Below are 22,039 nucleotides of genomic sequence, written 5' to 3'. Positions count from 1 at the left end.
TCTGCTGTCCCTGTGTGTCCCCCCCTTCCAATGGTGTGGCCAGTGTTTCCTGGGAGCAGATAGCCACGTCTTGTGGCCTAGGACATTTTTCTCTCCACTGCTATGTACCTTCAGACCTCGGCCTTGAAAAACCCTCCTTTCAAGATACTCCTGCCAGGTCAAGGAGCCCCAAACCAGCCATGTGTGGCACATATCTGTTATCCCAGCACTTCGGGAGACTGAGGCAGGAGGATCTTGAGTTTGAGTCTAGCTTGGGAAACCTACTGAGACCCTGTCTAAAAAAAGGGGGTGGGGGCTGGGAATGTTGCACAGTGCAAACAAAGGATCTAAGTTTAATCCCCAGTACTAAAAACAGTGTGCTAGCTACACTGGAGTTAAACCAGTTTCTTGCTCTTGGGTTTTTTGTTTTCCCTGGTACTGAGGCCTGAACCCATGGCTTTTACACTGAGCTGTATCCCTAACCCTTCCTAATTTTGAGATGCTCTTGCTAAATTGCTTAGGTTAGACTCAAAAGTTGTGATCCTCCTGCAGCCTTCCAGAGTAGTTGGGGACATGGGCCACTGGGATGCTGTGTGGTTCAGGCCTTGAACTCAAGACCCTGCCTCTACCACCACCAGCAGCCTCCCAGATGCTGAGACTCTGCCTGCCATGAGGCCAGCCGTCTGTCTTGTTGACAGATTTAGACTTTTAGGTACTTTCCTAAGACTACTTCCTGTCCAAATAGGAGTCTCTCTCACCTCATACCTGCCTGTGACAAATAAACCCTCTCTGCCCTCTCAGCCCCACCCAGCTGCCTCCTAGCACTAAACCTCAGATTTAGCAGCTGCAGTTAAGTCAGGTAGGTCTACCCCAAGAAGCTGAGGGGAAGAAGAGGCCCTGACACAGCAGTACAGTACTTTTTTTTTTGGTAGCTATGGGCTGCAACCCAGGGCCTCTGTACCCTAAGCACACTCTACCAGTGAACCATGAACCACATGCCAGCCCACCCCCAGCCCAACTGAACCCGAGGCCCCACAGAGTACCCTAAGTATGCCTGTGTACCACAGTCCAGCCTCACAGTGAACACCGAGGAGTTCTCAGCAATGTGCCTGCCATCTGAATGAGCACTCTTTTTTTTTTTTTTGGTCTTTTTCGTTTTTTTATCGGTACCAGGGATTGAACTCATGACTGCCTGCTTGCAAGGCAGGTGCTTATGCCGCTGAGCTAAATCCCCAGCCCCATGAATGAGCACTCTTGCTCAGGTCCAATTTTTTCCTTTTAGCTGGGCATGGTGGTGTGACTTTGTAATCCCAGCATTCAGGGAAGTTGAGGCAGAAGGGTTATAAATTCCAAGCTGACTGACAACTTAGTGATTTACTGAGAACCTGTCTCTAAATTAAACATTTTTAAAGGGCTGGGAATTTCAATCAGGGCAAATGAAGGCCCTTGGTTCAATCTCCAGCACTGAAGAGAAAAACAGAAGTTTGTTCATATCACAACCCCAACCCCATCTCAACTTGGGGAATCCAGTTCCTCTGAACCCTTCCCTATTTCCACCCCAATACACCAAAACTAGGGGATCCACCAACACAGCTCTCTGCCCTTTGGTTGCAGCTTCCTCTCTCAGCCCTATGTTTCACAGGTCAATAGATGCCACTCTGCATCCCTGGAGGGGCCAGGAAGAGGGGTTGCTTGGGGTCAGGTTCCCCTTCTTGAGAACCTCACACTGACCCTATACTGACCTCAGGGACCAGGGAAGGTCCCCTTAGGGGCTGCACAGAACCCTAGCTCGTAAGTGAGAGGAAGAAAGAAGGCAAAGTTTTAGATGCGGGCCCACCTAGAAAGCAGAGGCTGGAGGCTGACCCGGAGCTTGGGGCTCTCAGAAAGAGAAAGGGGGCGCTGAGGCCTGGCCCCGCTGGTCTGCGGCTGCACATTCTCCACCTGTGATTGGCTCTAAGGCTCAGGCCGAGCTCCAAACCTGCCCAGCAACAGCCCGAAGAGGGCGGGTCAGGGCCGCGGGGTCAGCTGACTTCCAGGAACCGCTGGCCCGGGTCTTGCCCCGCCCCACAGCCGCTCCCCCACCGCGGTCGCCTCCGCTGCCAGCCCCTGTGACTCTCTGTCTCTGTCTCTCTGTCTCGTTCTCTCTCTCTCTCTCTCTCTCTCTCTCTCTCTCTCTCTCTCTCTTTCTCTCTCTCTCTCTCTCTCGGGCCCCCCCGCATCTCTGACGGAGCCCACAGGCTCCCCAGAGGCAGGACGACTAAGATGGCGATTTGGAGGTGGCCTGCCCTGCGCATTCTTCTCCCCGCTTGCCCTGGGCTGCGGCCAGTTTCAGTTTCCTTCTCCGCGGCTCCTTTCCTCCCTCGCTGCGCTCCCAGATGGCTCAGTTCTGTCTGCGCAGCTGATCCGGCCCAGACCGGGCTGAGTCCCGAGCGGTGTGAGGTGCAGGAAGGCTGAGAAGAGCGGTCCCAGCGGACAGGACTGCCGGTGTCCTCCTGCCGGGGCCCAGGTGGCCCAGCCACGGGGAAGCGCCCTGCGGACCCCGAGGTGGAGATGGGGCGCCTGCTTCCGGCGCGTGGCCCCCTAACTGGAGCCTCGGCTCCCGGGACCCAGACCTCGGGACTGCCAGGTCACAGGGAGGACAGCGCCACGCAAAACGCTGTCCTCGCGCACAGCACCTCTGAGCAGGCTCAGGAGGAGAAACAGCTGGGGAGGGGGAGGAGGCAGCCAAGGTGCGACAGCTCGGAAGAATGCGGCCTTGGCAGGACACCGAGTACCGCCTGCCCGCCCTCGGCCTCGGGTTCCCCGATCCGGGCCAGGTCCTCCCCCTCAAGTCCCAGGCCGAGCGAGGGAACAGCGGGCAGCGCGCTTTCCTTCTGCCCCGCTCGCGCGGAGAGGCAGAGCTTAACAGGAAAACGGTAACAGCGGGTAAGATGGCAGACAAGGGGACAGGGGAAACTACCCCCAAAAGGCCGCTGCCATTAGCTCAGTCTCGGATTAAAAGCAGTGCTGCTAGATTCCTAGATACCATGGAAAGATAGGCCAAGAAACACGCACAGGCCACACGCCTTTTCTGGAAAACAAGCTCCCAAAGCCATACTGAACGGGGAGAAGTGGTGACTCCTAGTGGCCGGTGGCCGACCTGCAGGGTCGCTCTGGCCGGGAGGACCCTGCCCCGCCCGAGGAGCGGGAGCTCCGGGCTCTGGGTGCTGAGGTTGGCTCCTCCTGGGCTTTCTGGCTTCACAATTGTCCGATGGCCGAAACTCGGATGGACAACGAAGTGCATGCTTCTCATTTGTCATAATCAACTTTAATGAAAAATAAATTAGTTCTGGGGTGAGAGCCATTTAGTTAAGCAGCTAACATTTCTTTTCCACGCTTGGTTCAGATGGTACCTGTTCTGGCCTGAAGTTATGACTGGCAACTGCTGATCCTCTCCCTAGCTAATTAGGGAGGCAGGGATAGAGATGGGCAAGGGATGAGGGGGTCAGAGACAAAGGGTAACTTTTTTTTTTTTTTTTTTTTTTTTTTTTTTTTTTTGGCCGGTGCTGGGGATCAAACCCAGGGCTTGGTGCACGCCTGACCAGCAGCCTACCATTGAGTTACACTCCCAGCCCAAAAGAGTGGTTTAGAAAATGTGAGGGCTGAATATGAGAAATCAGGTTTAGGATGCAAAATTGGAATTGCTGAGATCACGTTCCAAGTAGCTCAGATTATTAAGGAGCTGCAAATTTGCTTTCCTCCTGGCCTACAAAAGTCTGGCGCGGGGGTGGGGGGTGGGGAGTGGGGGTGGGGTTAAGGCGGGCTGGGGATTTAGCTCAGCGGCATAAGTGCCTGCCTTGGAAGCACGCAGTCATGAGTTCGATCTCCGGTTCGAAAAAAAAGTCTTGGGGAAACAAGTACTGTCTGCTCCCACTTCTTTCCATCCCTGTGACTTCTCTTTGGGAAGTGATATCCCAGTCTGCAGGCACACACCCACCCAGGCCTCACACAAATTTAGAGGCACAGGTGCACACACTTCACCCAAGCATAGACCCAGTCACACATCTTGACAACCACTGTCCGTAGCCTCGTCACCTATAGTCGCCCTGGAGGGTACCCCAGGAAAAACTGGGACAGGCTGGAGAGCCAGGGCTACAGTGTGGGTTGATCGATGAGGACCAATGCTGGCATGACAGAGCCGGGAGGAGAGGTCTCCTGGACACATTTTCAGGCTGGCTCCAACCTGGAGCGCTCCAGGACTTGTGCGCAAGCGCGGCAGCAGGTGGCTGTGTAGTAGGGGTAGACGCAGAGCCGGGCCTGTACCACCAGGGGGCAATGTGGAGAGCTGTCCCTGCAGCCATCATCTGGGGACAGAGACCAGGGAGGACCATCACTAACAAGCATTTTCTTACCTCCGCCCACATTTCTGCTAACTCCTACTCCATTCCATGGGGGCTGGAGAGAAGGGGCTCTTTACCAGGGCGCTGGCTGCAGGGCTGGCTATTACACTGCCGTTTCCTGGAGGGTCGCAGGTGAGGAGGGCACTGGGTGCCGAGGGTGTGGTTGGCGCTCAGGCACTGGACCTCCCTTGTCTGCGTGCCGCCCTGGCAGGAGCGAGAACACTGGGGAAGGGAACGCCACTATCAGATCAGACCTTTACTGTATTCAGGACTGGGACCCATGGCCACAACCTCCCTCTCTGAAGAGTACTGATGGGACGTTATTTCCAGGGACGCTATGGAATCCTGGATAGACAGGGCCCGCTGGTCCTCCAAATCCAAAGAAAATGGGACAAAGTGAAACTTCAACTGGGCTTGTCCTGGGGTTTGGAGAAACTTGGGGGTTCAGTGAGAGGAGCCCCCACTTCACTGGAGGCTTAGACTGAGAGCAGGGCAGGAAAGCCAGGCACTCACCGGACCCCAGGGTGTAGAAAACCATCTGTCCCGGCAGGCCTGCCCCTGACAGGGCTGCAGGGTAGGGGGCCGGGGCAGGTGGGAACAGTTGCTGGGAGAAGTCACATTGAACTCAGTCCCCAGTTTGGATACACAGATGACATCTCTATACTGTGTGCCAGAGCCGCACTCTGAGGAACACTGTAGGGGAAAGAACAGAGATCACTCCCAATCCTGCCATGCAATCCCCTGGTACCCCTGCCAGGGTCCCAGCCCTCGTCCAGGCCCTCAGCGCACCTCAGCCCAGGGCCCCGTGTACCAGCACCACGTCGTCTCACAGGGCCCCGAGCTGCAGGCGCGCATGTCAGGAGGGCGGCTTCCCGGTGGACAGTTTTCACCAGTCCCTGCTCCTGCATCCTGCCCGCCCAACCCACGGGGCTCCCCACTCCCGAGGCAGACCACTGAGCGCCGCTGGATTCCTGTCCCACACTGGGCCGAGCACTGTTGAGAAGCACAGCATCTGCATGAGGGGAGGCTGCTGGAGACTGGAGTAGGGAGCGGGGCTCAGGATGGAAGTGTACTGGGTCCTGTTCCCGGGAGCTGGGGATGCACCAGGGTGCCAGCCGGGGAAGGAGACATCTGGCTGGGTGTAAGTTCTTCTCATGTGTCTGAGCTCCCAGTAACAAACACACAGCAGATCCTCGCTCAGTCTTTACAGAGCTGTGCTGGATAGACTGTGGCAGGGCAGTGTGGGTGTGCAGGGGTGTGAGGCTGGGCTTAGGTAGGGGGCCCACCTTGGAGCTCCAGTCACTGTGGAACCAGGCCATAGTACAGGGCCCCATGTCACAGGCCTCTCTGCTGGGAGGCCGGGGAGCGCCTGAGGCACAGTCCTGCTCGCTCACTTCGGCACCGTTGTTTCCCACACAGCGAACCTGCCGGCTCCTCTGGCCTCGCCCACACCGCACGGAGCACTGAGGGAGTGAGAGGAACCCAGAGAGCTGGGTTTCAGGCAGTGCTCAGTTCTACAGCTTTTCCCCAGGAACTGTCTCTGAGCCCTAGCTCAGTGGTCACAGAAGCTGGGCCAGAACCCCAAGCCCCTAGTCTCTGGTTTAGTCTCTTCTCTGACATCGTTCCCTGGAGCGCCACACAAGACCCTGTTTGCAGAACATTTGTGCTCCTGAAGAAACAGCACTGTCACTGCTGGTGCCCACTCTTGGGGAGCTCCCTTGCCCAAGTCTGCTCACCTGACTCCAGGGGGAGCGCACCTCCCAGTGACCACAGAGGCGCAGCTGACAGTGCTGGGTAGTGCTGGGCCGAGTGAGGTGTCCACAGCGCTCCGGAGGCACTGAGGAGCCACCCCCCGCAAACTCCTGCCGGCAGTGCAGCTGGCGGTGCTGGGTGCCAGGGCCACAGGAGCGACTGCAGGATGTCCACTCGCCAGTCTCCCAGCTGCAGGCATGGGCAAGGAGTAAGGAGGCAATGAGATGCGTAGGGCTGCCATGATGGGGGAGAGGGAGATGCATTGGGGTGGGCCTGTCATAGGAAAGTGGGTACATTTAGCACTGGAGTTGGAGTTTCCTATGGGGGTGCCTGGGTTTTTCTACTTTCTATGGGATGTCAGTCCTTTTCTAGTATTGTCTCCCTGCAGCCAGGAGGTGCCAAGTTGAGCCTATGGAAGATCGTGTGGGCAGGAAGCACGTCCAGGGGTGACTGTTGGGTCACTAGTATCCTAGCTGCCTTGTGGGCCATACTCACTATGGAGGGCATGGTGGGCTGTGGCAGGGCTCAGGGGAGGCTGAGGGCCTGGTATGCATGGCACAGTTGTGTTCATTCAGTTCCTCTCCTGATTCACGAGAAATGCAGAGGAAAATGGGTCTCCAGACACCTGAAGAGGACAAGAAAGCAGTCAGGGAGATGGGGTGGCCCAGAGCCCATTTCCACGGAGCCCCAGATACAGGGTGCCCATAAACCAGGGTGCAGAATCTAGTCACAGTGCCAAACCAGGGATTTAGACTACAGTCCCAGGAATACAGGAATGAAGTATCACCTTTTCCACAGGAAGCTGAACACTCAGAGTATCCTACTCGCTTCCAGTATCCAGCTGGAGACCCCAGGGGCATCCTGGGGTGGGTCGGGGTAGGCATCTGAGGAATCCGTACCTGACGCTGGAGGGTACCTGGGGTCCGGGCTGAGCGGGGCACTGAAGGGCGTGGGGACTCCCTCCTCAGCATCTCTGCTCAGGAATTGAGTAGACAGATCAGATGCCTCCCTGCGGCCTCCAAGTCCCCCCAGCCTCTTCCTGGATCAGTCTTACCAGGCTGAAGCTGGGGCACAGAGACCTCTGGAGTGGGGATCTGGAGATCTGGAGGAGGTGACGAGATGATATACTGATAAGAAACACCTGGGTTGTCCTCCTGAAAGATCATCTGGGGAGAAAAACGGTAATAGATGTTTGGGGGGACTAGGGAGCACGCCAGCAACCTTCTCTTCCACCTGAACCCCACAGCTTTGCGTGTAGGAGGAAAAGCCTCTCCGCATGCCCCAGGCTCACATAGACATCCACAGGCTGCGTTGTGGGTCCCGCAGCTGACAGACTCTCTCCTCTGCCCTCCTCCCGAGGAGGACGGTTATACAGGAAGACAGTCCCACTTCCTGTGTAGGACCCGGGGGGATCCACAGCCCATTTGCCATTGATGATGGAATGGCCTCCAGGGCCTCGAAGTGCTGGAAGAGATCCCAAAACCTGAGGTTGGTTGCACTGTCTTCCTCCTCACCGTTCCCCACAGAACCTAAGACATCCCAAGGTGTCCCTGTGAGGCCTATCTGCCATGCTAAGTAGTGGTGAAGAGAACAGAACCAAGAGGCTAGAACCAAGAACCAGAACCAAGAGGGAAACGGAATGGGACCAGGCCCCAGGAGTCCTGGTTTCTTTTCTTTTCTTTTTTTTTAAATCGGTACCGGGGATCGAACTCACGACCACACACTTGCAAGGCATGTGCTTATGACGCTGAGCTAAATCCTCAGCCCCAGGAGTCCAGTTTCTTACCAAGATAGTTGGAACTGGGCCGAAGCTGGGCAATCTGGAGACGGGAGGCTCCAGGCGGAATCTGCAGGATCTTCTGGTAGCCCAGAGGGCCGCCCTGGTCAGTGAGGTTTCCCGAAATGAAGCGACATGTAGAATTGTCACCCCCACAAACTCCACAGTCATCTGGACGCCTGCCAGAGCCAAGGATCCCGTCACAGCCAGGGCTCTGGGGAGAGTGAGATGAGACCGGGGCCACACGAATGCCAGAGATCCACAGCCCTTGCCCACTCAGGACCTTGCATTTGTGGCCTTGCTCCTTGTGCTACAAGTGCAGTGTGCTTCTCCATAGGCCCCACCATCCCTTGAGCCCAGGGAAGCATGCATGTGCCTGCTGGACCCTTCCTACAGGTCACTCATTGCTCTGCCCAGCTGGGCTCGACTGACAAGGCTTTCCCTTGGCGATATATCTGGTGGTGGTTGTTGTGATAAGTAAAACTCACCACTCTGTGTGTGTGTGTGTGTGTGTGTGTGTATGCGCGCACACACACATCTGCCCTCTCACCAGGCAGCGTCCAGCTACGCAGATGTCTAGAGCTCCAGGCTGACACAGAGTTCCATCCTGGACCTTTTCAGTGTGGCGGACGTAGAAGCGGAAGCCACGAGGACGACAGTTCAGCTCACAGCGCTGGGAGCCCTGAACTAGGAGACAACGTAGAAAATGGTGAGCTGGTGGGATGATAAGCCGGGACAGGCCCCAGAGTCTGTACAGGTTTGCTTTGATTGTTTATGGGTCAACTGGAAGTTGTTAAATTGCCACAGATGAAGGGAACATGAGAATCCACATGCTGAAAGGTTGATCAGAACAATAAAGGCCACAGACACTATCAAGGTTTGGTTTTGTTTTGCAGAACTGGAGATTGAACCTAAGGTCAGGGCACTGATCTGCATCATCCTCAGCTTTGTGTTTCTTTTTTGGTCTTTTTGAGACAGGGTCCTTCTATGCAGTTCAGGCTGGCCTTGAGCTCATTTTGTAGCCGAGGCTGCTTGCAAACTTTCAATGATCCTCCTTCTCAGCCTCCCAAGTGCTGGAGTTACAGGCAAGCAATACCACATCCAGCAGTGCCCCCATTTTTTTTTCCAAATCCATTTTACTCATAGGTAAAAACAAGGAAAAGAAGAAAACAACAAAATTTTAAAGAACATCAATCGGGGTAACAGTGGTATATACCTTGCTCATTGTCATCCCCAAGTTGTTTATCCAGAGCACAAGACATCTGCCTCCATTTGTCTGAACAATACCAGTATAAATTTTTCTCTTCAGTGAACTTAAGAGAAACCAGTAGTATAACTATATTAACTATTTTTATACACATATATATATACACATATATTTTTTCTTTCAGCTTGTCACACTAATGAAAAATTACAATGCTTACATGTGTGTCTTATTTATTTCACTAATGAGTATGTTCTCAAGGTGCGTCCATTTACCTATAATAGTGTCCAATTTCTCATCCTTATGGCTGAGTAGTACTCCACTGTATAAAAATACCACATCTTTTTTATCTAACCCTCAGTGGATGGGCATTTAGGTTGTTTCCAAGATCTGGTTATTAAAAACTGTGTTGCTATAAACATGGGAGCACATATATTCTTTTGGGAAGATACCCAGAAGGGGAATAGCTGGATTGAATGGGACTTGTAGTCCCAGTTTTCTGAGGAATCACCGCACTGATTTCTACAGTGATTGCACCAATCTGCATTCTCACCAGCAGTGGAGAAGGGCTCCCTTTTCCCCACAGCCTCTCCAGCGTTTGTTATTGCTTGATTTCTTACCATTCTTTCTGGGGTAAAGTGCAGTCTTAGTGTTGTTTTATTTGTATCTCTCAAATGAGCAGTGATGCTGAACATTTTTTCACATATTTACTTGCTGTTTGTATTTCTTTGTCTGAGAAGTGTTTGTTCATCTCAGATGCCCATTTTTGGATTGGGTCTTATCTGGGAAGACCAGTTTTTTTTGAGTTCTTTATATGTTCTTGATAGTAATTCTTTGTCTGAGGAACAGCTGGCAAACATTTTCTCTCAACCCACAGTGTGGGTTGTCTCTTTACTCTTTTAGTGGTTTCTCTTGCTGTGCAAAAGCTTTTCAGTAGTGTGAGATCCCATTTGTTGATTTTTTTGTGATAGTTCCTGTGCAATCTGGGCTTTATTCATAAAGTCTTTGCCTGCACCAATGTCTTCAAAGAGTTTTACCTACTCTATCTTCCAGTAGATTTAATGTTTCTGTTTTAATATTAAGATCTTTGACCCGGGGCTGGAGATTTAGCTCAGTGGCATAAGCGCCTGCCTTGCAAGCAGGCAGTCGTGAGTTCAATCCCCGGTACCGATAAAAAAGAAAAAGACAAAAAGAAAAAAAAAAGATCTTTGATCCATTCTGATTTTAGCTTACTATGTGGTGCAAGATATGGGTCCAGTTTTAATATTCAGCACATGTAGAGCCAGTTTTTCCAGCACCATTTATTAAAGAGGCTATCTTTCTTCCAGTGAATGTGTTTGGCACCTTTGTCAAAGATAAGGTGGCTAAGTGTGTCTGCAGTTGTTTCTACATCTTCTAATCAATTCTACTGATCTTCAGATCTGCTTTTTTGCCAGTACCACACTGTTTTTTTTTTTTTTTTAATCACAGTAGTTCTATAATATAATTTCAAGTCAGTGATCATGACACCACCTGTCATGTCTTTGTTGCCCAGGATTGCCTTTGCTATTCTGGATCGCTTCTGGTCCCAAATAAATTTTAGGATTGTTTTCTCTAATTCTGTGAGGTAGGCTATTGGAACTTTGAGTGGAGTTATATTGAATCTGTGTAACAGTTTTGAAGTAGGGCCTTTTCCACTCTCTTGGCTCTTCCCGCCCAAGAGCACAGGATATCTCTCCATTTTCTAATATTATCTTCAATCTCCTGTTTCAAAGTACTGTAGTTTTCAATGTAGAGATCTTTTACATTCTTTGTTAGATTGATTCCTAAGTATTTCATTTCTTTGGATGCTATTATGTTGTTTCTCTGATTTCTCTCTCAGTGAGTTTATTATTCGTGTACAATGTACAAGGTAGCTATTGATTTTTGAGTGTTGACTTTGCAACCAGCCATGTTACTGAATTTGCTTATTAAGTCTACAAGTCTTTTGGTGAAATTTTTGGGGGATCTTCCATGTACAGTCTAACGACATCTGCAAATAGTGATAGTTTAACTTCTTCCTTTCCTATCTTTATTCCTTTTATTTCTTTTTCTTGCCTAATTGCTCCAGCTAAAGTTTCCAGGATTATGTTGAACAAGAGTGGAGACAGAGGACATCCTTGTCTTGTTCCCTGATTTTAGAGTGAAAGCTTTCAGTTTTTGTCCATTTAGTATAATGTTGGCTGTTGGTTTGTCATAGATAGCTTTTATCAGATTGAGATAAAGACCATTTATTCCAATTTTTTTTCTTTTTCATTTTTATTGGTACCAGGGATCGAACTCACAACTGCCTGCTTGCAAGGTAGGAGCTTATGCCGCTGAGCTAAATTCCCAGCCCCTATTCCAATTTTCTATAGGGTTCTTTTTTTTATCATGAACAGGCTGGAAGCCCCTTTTAAAATTTTACTTATTTTAAAACTGTGAGACAGATGGGGCTGAGGATTTAGCTCAGCGGCATAAGCACCTGCCTTACAAGTCTGTGGTCGTGAGTTCGATCCCTGGTACCAATTAAAAAAAAAAAAAAATTGTGAGACAGAGGCTCGCAATGTTGCTTAGCCTAGGCTCCTGCCTCTGTTGTTTTTTTTTTTTTTTTTTTTTTTAGACAAGTTTTCCATAAGTTCCCTGGTTGACCCCAAAGTCAAGGGTTCAAATAACCCTTCTATCTCAGGCTCCTAGTAGATAGGACTACAGGTAAGTATCCATTGTGCCCAGACAGCAAGAGAGCTTTTGACATCTACAGTTACGTGGATACAGAGTTTGCAAGGGTTTGTTTTAGTGTCAAGGTGACATAAGTCTAAATCAAGTGGACATTTACTTGAGAACAACTGATCGGATACTGTACCACCCTGATTCATGGCATAACCTACCCTTCTGTAAGCACTGGACAAGATCTCTCACGTCGCAAACACACCACTTCCCAGAGGAAGGCAGCCAAAGGGTGCTTCTGGACCCCTCTCTCTCAAGGCCTGACCCCTCTGCTGCCATCTATAGGTCTGACAGCTGAAGCCTGTCCAGAAGTTCCTCCCCTTCCAGCCCTAAGTTACTTTGACCTAGTGACTTGGTAAAACAGGTGTGACCCAGAGAAAGAAGGGCCTACGTGGTGAGAAGGGTCGGAAACCCTGTCAATCTGAGAGGGAGCAGGTGTGTCCTTGTGTCCCTCATCCCCAGCCCCAGGCCCCCATATGTGTGGGCAAACACTCACCGTCTGTGAAGGGCTCCCAGTGGTACAGCTGGCCCATGAACTCTTGGGAGTTGAAGGCTGCACACTGCAGGGCCCGGGGATCCGGCTGCTCTGGGGGGCAGGACTAAAGTGGGGGAAACAAAGCAGTCAGAGCTGGGAAGGAAGCCAGGAGTAGAAATCAGGCCCCGGGGTCCAGATCAGATACGCTGAGGACCCAAATTTAGCCTCAGGGAGCCGAGTGGAAGTTTGCACTGGAGGAGGATGCTCAGCAAAAACTTACCCCCTGGATGCAGGCTCGAAGCTGCTCGCTCTCCCCGGGACATCTTGGAACAGGGTCACTGGGAGTAAAGAGGCTCCAGAGGGAGCTGGGGTGGGGCCCAGCCCTCAGCAGAGGCAGCCACCCAGCTGGGTGGTGAATGGCAGACTGTGAGGGAGATCCAGGAGGACTCCCCCTTGGCCGCCAGTGCCCCTGGCTCTGCTGGCTCTGCTGGCCCTGCCGGCTTCGGCCCCAAGGGACATAAGGTGAAGGATCCGGCTGTCTGCCTGTTGCCTGGGGACTGGCCAGACGTTGAGAGTTAGGCATTCTGGGCTGAGGGGACACTAGGACGGAGCTGCTTCCTCTGGAAGAAGAAGGATGTGAGGGGGGCCCTGTGCCACCAGAGGCCAGGGCTCCAGGGTAGGGCTGTGTGGGGTCAGGGCTGATTCTGGGGGGCACCCCTGTTTCAGTAGTTTTGGGCCTCGAAGGTTCTGCTGGGGAGGATGGGGTGGGGGCAGCTGATCCTGGAGATAGGAGCTGAGTTTGGGAGTTGTGCTTTGCAGAGGAAGCAAGGGGCCTGTCAGCTGTAGCAGAGGCCCGGGAGGGCTCAGGTCCAGACGAGATCCTGGGCTGCCTGCGGCTCCGGTGCAGCGGCAAGGCGAAGGGCACCCTCCCATAACCAAACATGCCGGGCTTGATGGGCTCTCGGACCCCAGACCTGAGGTGTTGGAGATATGAATGAGGTCATAGCTCTGCCCCTTCTCCTGGTACCAAAAATCAACCCCTGACACCACCATGCCCTCGTATCCTCTGTTCTCCTTTCTCCCACAGCCCTGTCCCTTCCCCTGAACCTCACCTCCGGGCCTCCTGGGGCTCCACTCTCCCCACTTGGGAAGCAGGACCTCGAAGTGGGCTGCCCCTTCCCTGAGCCTGTGGCCTGAGGAGAGGCCAGGTTTCTCCAGTTGTCTGAGGTCTGCGGCCCTGACCCTGGGGCATCAGGGCTTCTGGGTGTCGTGGGGGCCTGGGAGGCAGGGCCAGGCCTGGGGGGAATTGACACATCCGGCTTCTGCGCTGCACCCCTACTCCACAGGGCTGGGAGCAAGTGGTCCACTGGTCCCAAGGTCCCCAGACCCCCTCAGGCACCCGGGCCTCCTCCAGGGATGTCTGAAGAGTATGTCCAGACAAGACCTACACAGAAAGAAAGGTCAGACAGAAACAGGGATTGAGGGGATGGTGCAGGGCAGCCAAGTAGCCCAGGACTCTGGCCGAGTCATGCTCAGGAGCAGCAGAGACTTAGAACTCTAGAACTTGGCATTTTTCACGTGATTTCCCCAGGAGTTAGGGGGCCGGCAGAGAAGGGCAGAGCCTGTGGGACAAGGAGACTGGACTGGAGAGCTGACGGAGGGGTCAGGAAGCTGAAGGGATCAAGGCAGGGGCAGCAGTGGTTCCCTTGCCCAAAGCTCACCTCCTGGTCCAGGCAGAGCAGAGGGAGAGACAGAAGCAGCATCAGACACAGCCAAGGCCTGCGAGTCAAAGGAGGGAGGCAGACCATGCTGGAGGTGATGTGACCCCCACCCACAAGTTCCCCACATCCTGGTTTCTCAGCAGGCAGCAGGGCCTTGTCCCCTGCCCAGTCCCTCCCGGTCATGCCCCCTAGACTTCCAGGGCCGGCAATGTGGCCACCAGGCACCCCTCCTCTCACCTGCCTGCCCACTGCTCCATCGCTGTGCCTGGAAGAAGCTACTCAGGCATCTGGGGGCGGAGGGGTGCGCACAGCAGGGGCAGAAGCCCAGTGGTCACCTCTCAGGAACTCTAGAGGCCAGTCGGGCAGGGTGACTCCTCAGACAGACCCAGCTGGACAGAAGGTGGGGGAGTTTGACACAACCCTTTAGGGTCCTCAGGGGGAGCGGGAGGAACGCTGCAGGGTGGGAGACTGACCTCAGCATCCAGGCTCCCAACTCGGTCCCCTCCCCTTCGTGCTGCAGGGACTCAGCTCCACCCTCGATTCTAGGCAGGCTGTGCTGGCCAGGTTAGACCAGTTCTAGGGTTCCATCTGACTCCCACTCCGCCCCCAGAGCTCCCTGGAAGGTTGAAGAGAGAGGCTCAGGTGAGGACAGGCAGACGCCCTCCAGCCCAGTGGAAGCCCTGGAAACAAGACCTTTCCTGCCGCTGTGTTTCCTACCTGCACTAGCCTTTTCCTTCCTTCCAGAGGAAGGGTCGGTACCTCCTGGCCTGCCTCATACTAAGGCACACTTGAGTGAGTTAATGGCTTAGTCTATAGAGAAACAGCAGGTGATTTAACCTCCCCTTGAATGCCAGCAGCCATCTGGCACTGGCTCAATGGGAGCCTCTTTCTCTTCCCTTCTTCCACCCCTCCCTTTCTCCCTTTTCTTTTTCTCTTTCTGTTTCCCCTTCCTTTCTTTCTTCTGACTGGGGAGTGAAACCAGGGCCTTTACGCAGGCCTGGTGGCACATGCCAGTAATCCCAACACTCAGGAGGCTGAGGCAGGAGGATGGCTGGGAGTTCGAAGCCATCCTGGGCCACATGAGCTCAAGGTCAGCCTGAACTGCATAGCAAACCCTGAGAGAGAGGGAGAGAGAGAGAGAGAGCAGAAGAAGCAGAAGAAAGAAGCAGAAGCAGAAGCAGCCAAGGCCTTTGCACTAAGCTATATACATCCCTAGACTTTTTATTTTTTGAGACAGGGTCCTGCTGAAATTTGTGATCCTTCTGCCTCAACCTCCCAGAGTTACAGGATTATAGATCTGCATGATCATGCCAGGCTTGGGGTCTACTTTATGTGCACCTAGTTTTCATCTCTATTTATTTATTTATTGTGGTAGTGAGGATTGAACTCAGGGCTTCATGCATGCTAGGTAAGTGCTCTCTAGCACCAAACAACCCCCTTTTTTATTTTTAGATAAAGTCTCACCAACTTGCTCAGGCTAGCCTTGAACTTGTGATCTTCATGCTTTAGCCTCTAGAAGAGTTAGAATTTACAGGCCCAGCTATTTTTCTTCTTTTTATTTACTTATATTTGAGACAGCATTTCACTGTGTATTCCAGGCTGGTCTTGAACTCACCATCCTCCTGTCTCAGCTTCCCAAATACTGTACCAACACACTATTTTTCTTCTTTTTAAAAATTTCTTTTTTTCTGTTGGTGCACAGCTGTAAGGGTTGGAGAAATGAGGGAAGGAGAGAGGAAGCCAGAGCTGCCCTGACTCCACAGTCACAGACTTCTCTTTCGGGAATGTCGGGAGTCAACCTTCCAGCTTTGAAGGGGCTTTGGAGCCCTCCCCTGGCCCCAGAGCTGGGCTCTCTAACTCCATGTCCTCTAGCCCCTTTGGTCTCATTTTGAGCCATTCCCACCACCACTATCCTGCCTTAGTTCTGTTTTCCAGGAAAAAAAACAAAACAAAACTGTTTCTGTTGGATCAGAAAGGCACCAGGAGAAGAATCCAAGGAGCTGTTGGACCAGCTCAAGAGCAAGGAAATGATAGCAGGAAGGCTAGGAATGTGCTTGGGGGTAGCAATACCCAGTCACTCTCTCCCTGAGATCCCAGGCCGTGGTAATTTGAGGGAGGAATCAAAGTGGCTGAGTATGGTGGCAGCGTGGTGGCCTCAGCTGCCTGGGGTCAGGTGGTCTCTTTTTTCCCTGCCTGGGCAGCCAAGTTCAGCTGCTCAGTCCTAATAGGAGGAGGTGCTGCGACCTGGAGAAGGACCCACTTCCCACTGCAGCCCTTCGGCTTCAGCCCTTTGCCTGTTCCTTGAGGCTGGAGAGAAGGTGAGCTGGTGATGGTCCCTGCCTGCCCTTCTCTGATCCTTGTCTCCTCCACTCCCTACACCCCTCCACGCCCTGCACCCCAAGCCCTGCGACCCTTGACCCTTGCTGCCCCTCTCTGTGGTCCACTCCAGAACACATAATCCTGTCCTCAGCTGGCTTTGGCTTTGGCAGCTCCCTGGAGAAGTGAAGGGTGGGGGGTGACGTGAGCTCCTGGGGCCCGGGCCAGGCCTGGCTCTCTTTCTGGAAAAGTCCTACCCCACCCTCCCGTGCACAGCTGGGCAGGGGCTGATGCCCCTCCTTTACAGAAACAGATACATATCTGTGCTTTTCTCCCTTCTCCCTGTCCTTCATCTAGGTTCTACTGCTGCTGCTCAGGATAAGGAAAGTTGAGGTCACAAGCGGTCACCCTGGTGACAGGCTGGACCCTGGTCAGAACAAACCTGAGTTTGTCCTGGCCACAGTTTCCCTCAGTGGCCAGTGAAGGTCCAGGTGAGGGACCTGTACAGAGGTGACCTGGTGACCCCGCCCCTGGGGCCGGTCACTGCTGGGCCTACGGGCTGGATGGGGTGGGCGAGTCCCTGTGGCAGAACTCTGTGATCCTCACGGTGCCCTCTACGGGTGGCTGAGGACACCACCTTAGAGGCGCCTGTGGTGTCAGTCTCAGCCTGCCAGCGCCCTGCCCCTCGCTGCAGGGTCAGGGAGGTCGGAAGCATCCTCGCAGCACCCGGAGAGAGGCAGGGCAGAGGCGCCGCTCGGCGGCAAGGTCCGAGCGCGCTTTCCAGCTTCGCTGTGTGCCTCAGGCGGGTCTCGCCTCAGTCCCCCGACCATCCGGATGATGGAGCCAGGATCCCAGGAATCCCGGGAACTCGACCCCGGGGACGCCCGCGCTGGGGCTGGGGTGGCGGCGGGGGCGACCGGCAGCCTGGGGAGCGGAGGCGGCGCAGCCGGTCCGGTCCGGGTCGGGCTCGGGGTAGGGGCCAGGGCGGGGCGGGGGCTGTACCTGTTCCGCGCGCCCCCGGCGGCCCGGCGCTCCGCTCTCTCTCGCGGTTGCGGTCGCCACTTCGACCCCGAGCGAGCTGGGACCCCGGCCCCGCCCTCTACTGCCAGGCCACGCCCATGCCCGCCAGGCCACGCCCATCCCGGGCCCTGGCCGCAGGGTGGGGACCGTGATCCCGCGGCGCGCGCGCCCGGCCACCCACCGAGCTGTGGGCGCCCCCCGACGGCCGGAGCGGAAGAAGTCCAGGCGGCCCCGGCTGGCTTTGTACTCGGGACGGATGGCGCTTAGCCGCCACAGATCTGTCCCAAGACCCTCTCCTCCCGTCATCTCTCTCTCTCTCGGACCGCAGGGAACCATGTAGTTTGTTGTTCTGGTTTTTTCTTCGGTGCAGCACAGGGAGTTAAACCAGTGAGCTACATCTCCAGAGCTTTTTATGCATGTATTTTGTTTATTTTTTATTTTTGTTTTTTTGAGATAGAGTCTCACTATGCAGGTCAGGCTGGCCTTTAGCTTACTTTGTAGGCCATTCTGGTCTCGAACTCCTGTCTCAGCCTCCCGAGTGCTGGAATTGCAGGCGTGCGCCACCATGGCTGGTTTAAGTATTTATTTAGACAGTGCCTAAATTGCTCTATCCGTACTGGAACTTGGGCATCCTGCCTCAGCCTCCAGGAGTGCAGGAATGACAGGCATGTGCCACTGTCCCACGCACTATGTGGTTCCGATTGCTAGGGACTTCTATGAGTCTCAGTGTCTTCTGGAGCACAGCGAAAGGAATAAGTGCTGATTTATGCATCAGGGTAATGGGATGTGAGTCTTAGCTCTGCGCCTGCCAGCTCTGTGGTCTCTGAGTAGCGCAGCTTCTGCGCTGCAGCTCTCACCTGCAGAATGGGGCTGATTTGATTGCATAGTGGGCTTGGAGATGGACGTCTCTTCATTTGTCTGGAGAACTGTTCTGGGAAAGAGTACAGGGTTAGGAAGAGATGAAAATAACTTTTTGCTTGTTTGTTTTGTTGTTTTTTGTGGAAGTTGAGGCAAGGTCTCACTCTTTGAACACACTATGTAGCTCAGGCTGACCTTGAACTCCCTGCAATCCTCCTGCCTCAGCCTCCTGAATGCTAGGATTGCAGGTGTGTATCTTCACATCTGGCAACAAACGACTTAAAATTCAAGAGTTGGTGCTCACTTCGACAGCACATATTCTAAGATTAGAACAATACTGAGAAGACTGGTGTGGGCCCTGCCCAAGGATCACTTGTAAATTGGTGAAACATTCCAGGTTAAAAATAAAAAGTGGGCGTGGTGGCACACATTATAATTTTAGCACTCTGGGAGACTGAGGCAGAAGATTTACAAATTCAAACCCAACCTGGGCAATTTATAGGTTTAAAAAGACTGTGTCACAAAGAAAATTATGAAAAGAGCTCATGAAAAGGCCCCAGTACAGGGAAAAAAAACCAAAAAAAACCTGTATCCTTATTTGAAAGTTACTTTGCCTATTGTTTTCTGTTAAATGGTAAATTCTTTTAGGACAAGAACTACTTATGCTACTAGGTATCATCTTTATTTTCTCATACTTTGTAGAGTTACAAGAAACATTTGAACTAGGCTGCTGCAGAGCAGGCAGATGAGCCCCAGGTGCCTGCCTGCTCCCTCCACTTTCCATTCAAGCTGAGAGGCTTTGTGTTTTTAGTTTTGAAGGGAAGTTATTAAATAATTCAGTTTAAAAATACTGATAGCCTGGGGGTGGGATATAGTTTACCTAGCATGAGGGTTCTACTTCCACCACTACCCATCTCCAAAGAATGAGTCAAAAAAACAAAAACAAAAACGAAGTAAATCAGAAAATGTGGCCAAGGGTCAGAGTCACCCACAGCCCTCAGTTGGTGCCTTTCCTTTTACCTCTTCCATTCCAGTCACTGGACCCTAAAGAGCTTGAGAAGACCCGGGCTCAAGCCGCCTCCAGTGTACGGTTTACAAAGGCTCGTGGTACACACAACCCCAGCCACAGCAGAACCCAGGGGAAAAAACACTTTGGGCCTCAGTGCAGTGCACTCTGTGAACCACTGGCCAGGGAAGGTATTTTGGGCTGGCAGCTTTCAGTGCTGCCCATCACAGCTCAAACACCCACTTATCTTCAACCCAAGCTGCAGTGTGGAAGGCAGGGACTCTGATAGGAGAGTGGAATGAGGGGAGGAGGGAAGAGCTCTCTGCCTTTGACATTTGTCACTGCTGAGAACTGAAGGTCAGAAATAGTCTTTTCCATTTAGCTGTGCCATGGGCCAAAGAGCTTCAAAGCTGTGCTACAGCTGTCACCTCCCTGGCTTGGTGATCTAAAATGATCCTTAAAGAAAATTTCCTGTGTTCCCGCAGCTTGTGAAGTAAACTCTGATTCAAGGAGTAAAATAGTTTTTGTCTTCAAAGATTATATAGCCGGCCCTGGCATGGTAACAGTGGTCCCAGCCCTAGGAGGCAGAGGCAAGAGAATCGCTCTGAGTTTGAGGCTAGCCTGAGCTACATAGTTCAAGGCCAGCCTGAAAACTACATGGTGAGACCCTGTCTCCAAAAGCCAAAAAGGAAGCAAATAAATAAATAAAAGTTCATGTAAACCTGGCAAGCGTGAGGTCGCAAGTTCGATCCCCGATACCAAAAAAAAAAAAAAAAAAAAAAAAAAAAGTTTATGTAAGAAATAGATATTTACCTAAACATATCTCTAAGGCTGGAATAGATAGAGGACAAAGAGAAGGGACAGGTTGAGTACTGATTTGACTTAGAGTTCAACATGATTTAATAATAATAATGATAGTAATAATACAGCTGCCTAGAGGTGGTGGAGAATGTGGCTAGCACACACAGCCTAAGGTTCAGTACTCAACACCAAAATTAATGTGGATAATAGTCAGATGGGCACTGAGCACATTACTGAACGCTATTATTTGTGTGCTGTCTGCTGCAAGGGAATTTTTTGAAAAATTGGGCTGAATTTACTTGGTAACTTCTTTTCTGGCAGTGCAGCTCAGAAGTTCTGGTTGTGTCAAAAAACTCCCTGTTGCCAGGTGTGGTGATAAACTGCTAGGGAGGCTGAAGCAGGAGGGTAAGACGGGGAAACTAACTTCGCTATGTCGCTCCACGCCAGGCTGGTCTGCAGCTGGGATCCTGTACCCTGTCAGGGCAGCCCTCATTCCTCCGGGTCACCCATGCTGTGCTGACCTGGCTTTGGCTTGGGGCAGTAGCTCACTCCCTACACTCTTTTTTAAATTCCCTACACTCTTACGCAAGCAGCCTGTTGCTGCTGGTCTCTCCTGGAAAGCTGGAAGGTTGGCTCTGCCCTACCCCTGCCATGTTTGCCTGGTGTTATTTTGTTTTTGAGCCAGGGTCTCACTGTAATGTGTGATGGGAGAGAAGCCTTGTGCTTTCTTCAGCTGCTGCTTCATCAAAGCTGATCGCACCTTCATTTTTTGGGGACAACATCTTCCTATGTAACCCAGGCTGGCCTCAAACTCACAGCAATCCTCCTGCCTCAGTCTCCCAAGTGCCACCATGGTCAGCTCATGTTTATCTTGTTTATCTCACCCAGAACGCATAGTTGTTGGGGACCAAGCTACATGACTGGGGTCCTGTGGCTCCAAGGCCTTTGTGACCTGCTTTCGGAACAGAGAAGTATTTCCTGGCTGTACAGAGAAAGCTTGTAACTGTGACACGGGCAAGACAACGTTTGCTGGGGATGGTGTAGAGTGCAGGCATCCTGATTGTTCTTCACTGACTTGTTCCCTATTTACTGCAGCTGCTGAAGCGTACCCTGCCCCTTGCCTTGTGCTGCTCACTTGCTAGTAAAAATGGGTCAACCTCAGAGATTGTCAAGCCCGTCCACGAGAGCCAGGTATTCTCCACCTTTCCCCCTACAGGTCTCCAGGAGGCTGATCAGTCCCTCATACATAGTAGGCATTTAGTAAATGCTTGTGCTCTGGCTACGTTCCGGCACTGTCCAGCTGAGGTCTCCTCTGTCCTGGCTGGGCTGGCTCTTGGATGATAATGAAATGCCAAGAGAATAGGACATGACCCATGAGATTGGCTGAGAATGGGACAGTATGGACTCCAAATCACTGCTCTGTAGACTTTGAACGTAGCCAGAGATTCCCAAAGGCACAATTCTCAATTGGGTTTCCACAGTCCAACACGGCAGGGCCTCCCAGCAGGCCTGGGTCCCCAGCCTCTGCCTCTGCACCACCATGAGCCGCCTACCTGTCTGTTGGCATCCAGAATAGGAAGTGTCAAGCAAACATGTATGGAGATGAAGTGATGATTGGACTTGACCTTGCCAGTAACTAAGTTTATGAACCATCTATGCAGATTAGTGAAGTGAACTACATTGAGTGGTTTGCACATAAGTGCTGGGAAATATGGTGATAGACCAGAGCCTCTGTGTTGGCCTCCAAGATGCATGGGATGTTTGCTGCTAACAGGAGGGTGTCACTGATGACATTCTGTGGTGCAGTCTCAACAGAATGTCATGGACTTGATAAAATGGCACTTATACTCTAGGGAGGAGCATTGGACCAGGATCCCCACTCTGATACCAACCCCTATCCTGCCCCAGCCTTTCAAGCTCAGGGTAAGTTTCAGAACAGTCTTTTGCCCTCCTGGCTGCCAGGCAGGGAGCCCAGGTCAGTATTTGCTGTTGCTACTTCAAGATGTCCAGATGTGGTGCTGGGCCAG

At 52.5% G+C, this 22,039-nt stretch overlaps 1 protein-coding gene and 1 non-coding gene across 13 annotated transcripts; one reads left to right on the top strand and one right to left on the bottom strand.

The window, feature by feature from the left end:
- Positions 1-3,264: 3,264 nt before the first annotated feature.
- On the bottom strand, positions 3,265-17,444 carry Adamtsl4 (ADAMTS like 4). Of its 12 annotated transcripts, XM_063252604.1 has the most exons (21): positions 17,330-17,419; positions 15,627-15,713; positions 15,476-15,523; positions 14,485-14,627; positions 14,249-14,400; positions 14,012-14,069; positions 13,403-13,734; positions 12,571-13,264; positions 12,312-12,414; positions 8,438-8,574; positions 7,897-8,101; positions 7,402-7,574; positions 7,165-7,276; positions 6,898-7,083; positions 6,606-6,735; positions 6,095-6,299; positions 5,645-5,821; positions 5,148-5,351; positions 4,872-5,051; positions 4,436-4,580; positions 3,265-4,322 (listed from the first exon to the last, which is right to left on the bottom strand). In XM_063252604.1, the coding sequence occupies exons 5-21, from the start codon at positions 14,266-14,268 to the stop codon at positions 4,186-4,188; spliced, it is 3,198 nt and encodes a 1,065-aa protein (XP_063108674.1). In that variant the 5' UTR covers positions 14,269-14,400; positions 14,485-14,627; positions 15,476-15,523; positions 15,627-15,713; positions 17,330-17,419; the 3' UTR covers positions 3,265-4,185. The 12 variants fall into 12 exon arrangements, 9 of the variants coding, with proteins under 9 accessions (XP_063108674.1, XP_063108662.1, XP_063108667.1 ...); XM_063252592.1 differs by having other exon boundaries at positions 15,476-15,713; XM_063252597.1 differs by lacking the exon at positions 17,330-17,419 and having other exon boundaries at positions 15,627-17,306.
- Positions 17,445-18,501: 1,057 nt separating this feature from the next.
- Positions 18,502-18,608, top strand: LOC111754303 (U6 spliceosomal RNA). Its single transcript, XR_002789011.1, has one exon. It is a non-coding gene; the product is annotated as a U6 spliceosomal RNA (small nuclear RNA).
- Positions 18,609-22,039: the final 3,431 nt, after the last annotated feature.

Source organism: Cavia porcellus, unplaced genomic scaffold (genome assembly GCF_034190915.1).
Source record: "Cavia porcellus strain 051 isolate PalLab524CR breed Dunkin Hartley unplaced genomic scaffold, mCavPor4.1 scaffold_1, whole genome shotgun sequence".
In the NCBI taxonomy this organism is placed as follows: domain Eukaryota; kingdom Metazoa; phylum Chordata; class Mammalia; order Rodentia; family Caviidae; genus Cavia; species Cavia porcellus.
Note: the sequence above shows the minus strand (reverse complement) of the source record. Positions and strands in the feature narration are given on the sequence as shown.

Excerpts from the sequence above, each read along its gene's own strand:
- Adamtsl4 (XM_003478920.5), bottom strand. The coding sequence starts at position 14,268 with ATGGAGCAGTGGGCAGGCAG. Across the intron at positions 5,822-6,094 it reads TGCGCTCCCCCTGGAGTCAG|TGCTCCGTGCGGTGTGGGCG; the intron begins GTGAGCAGACTT and ends TCACTCCCTCAG. Across the intron at positions 5,052-5,147 it reads ACACGGGGCCCTGGGCTGAG|TGTTCCTCAGAGTGCGGCTC; the intron begins GTGCGCTGAGGG and ends TTTCCCCTACAG.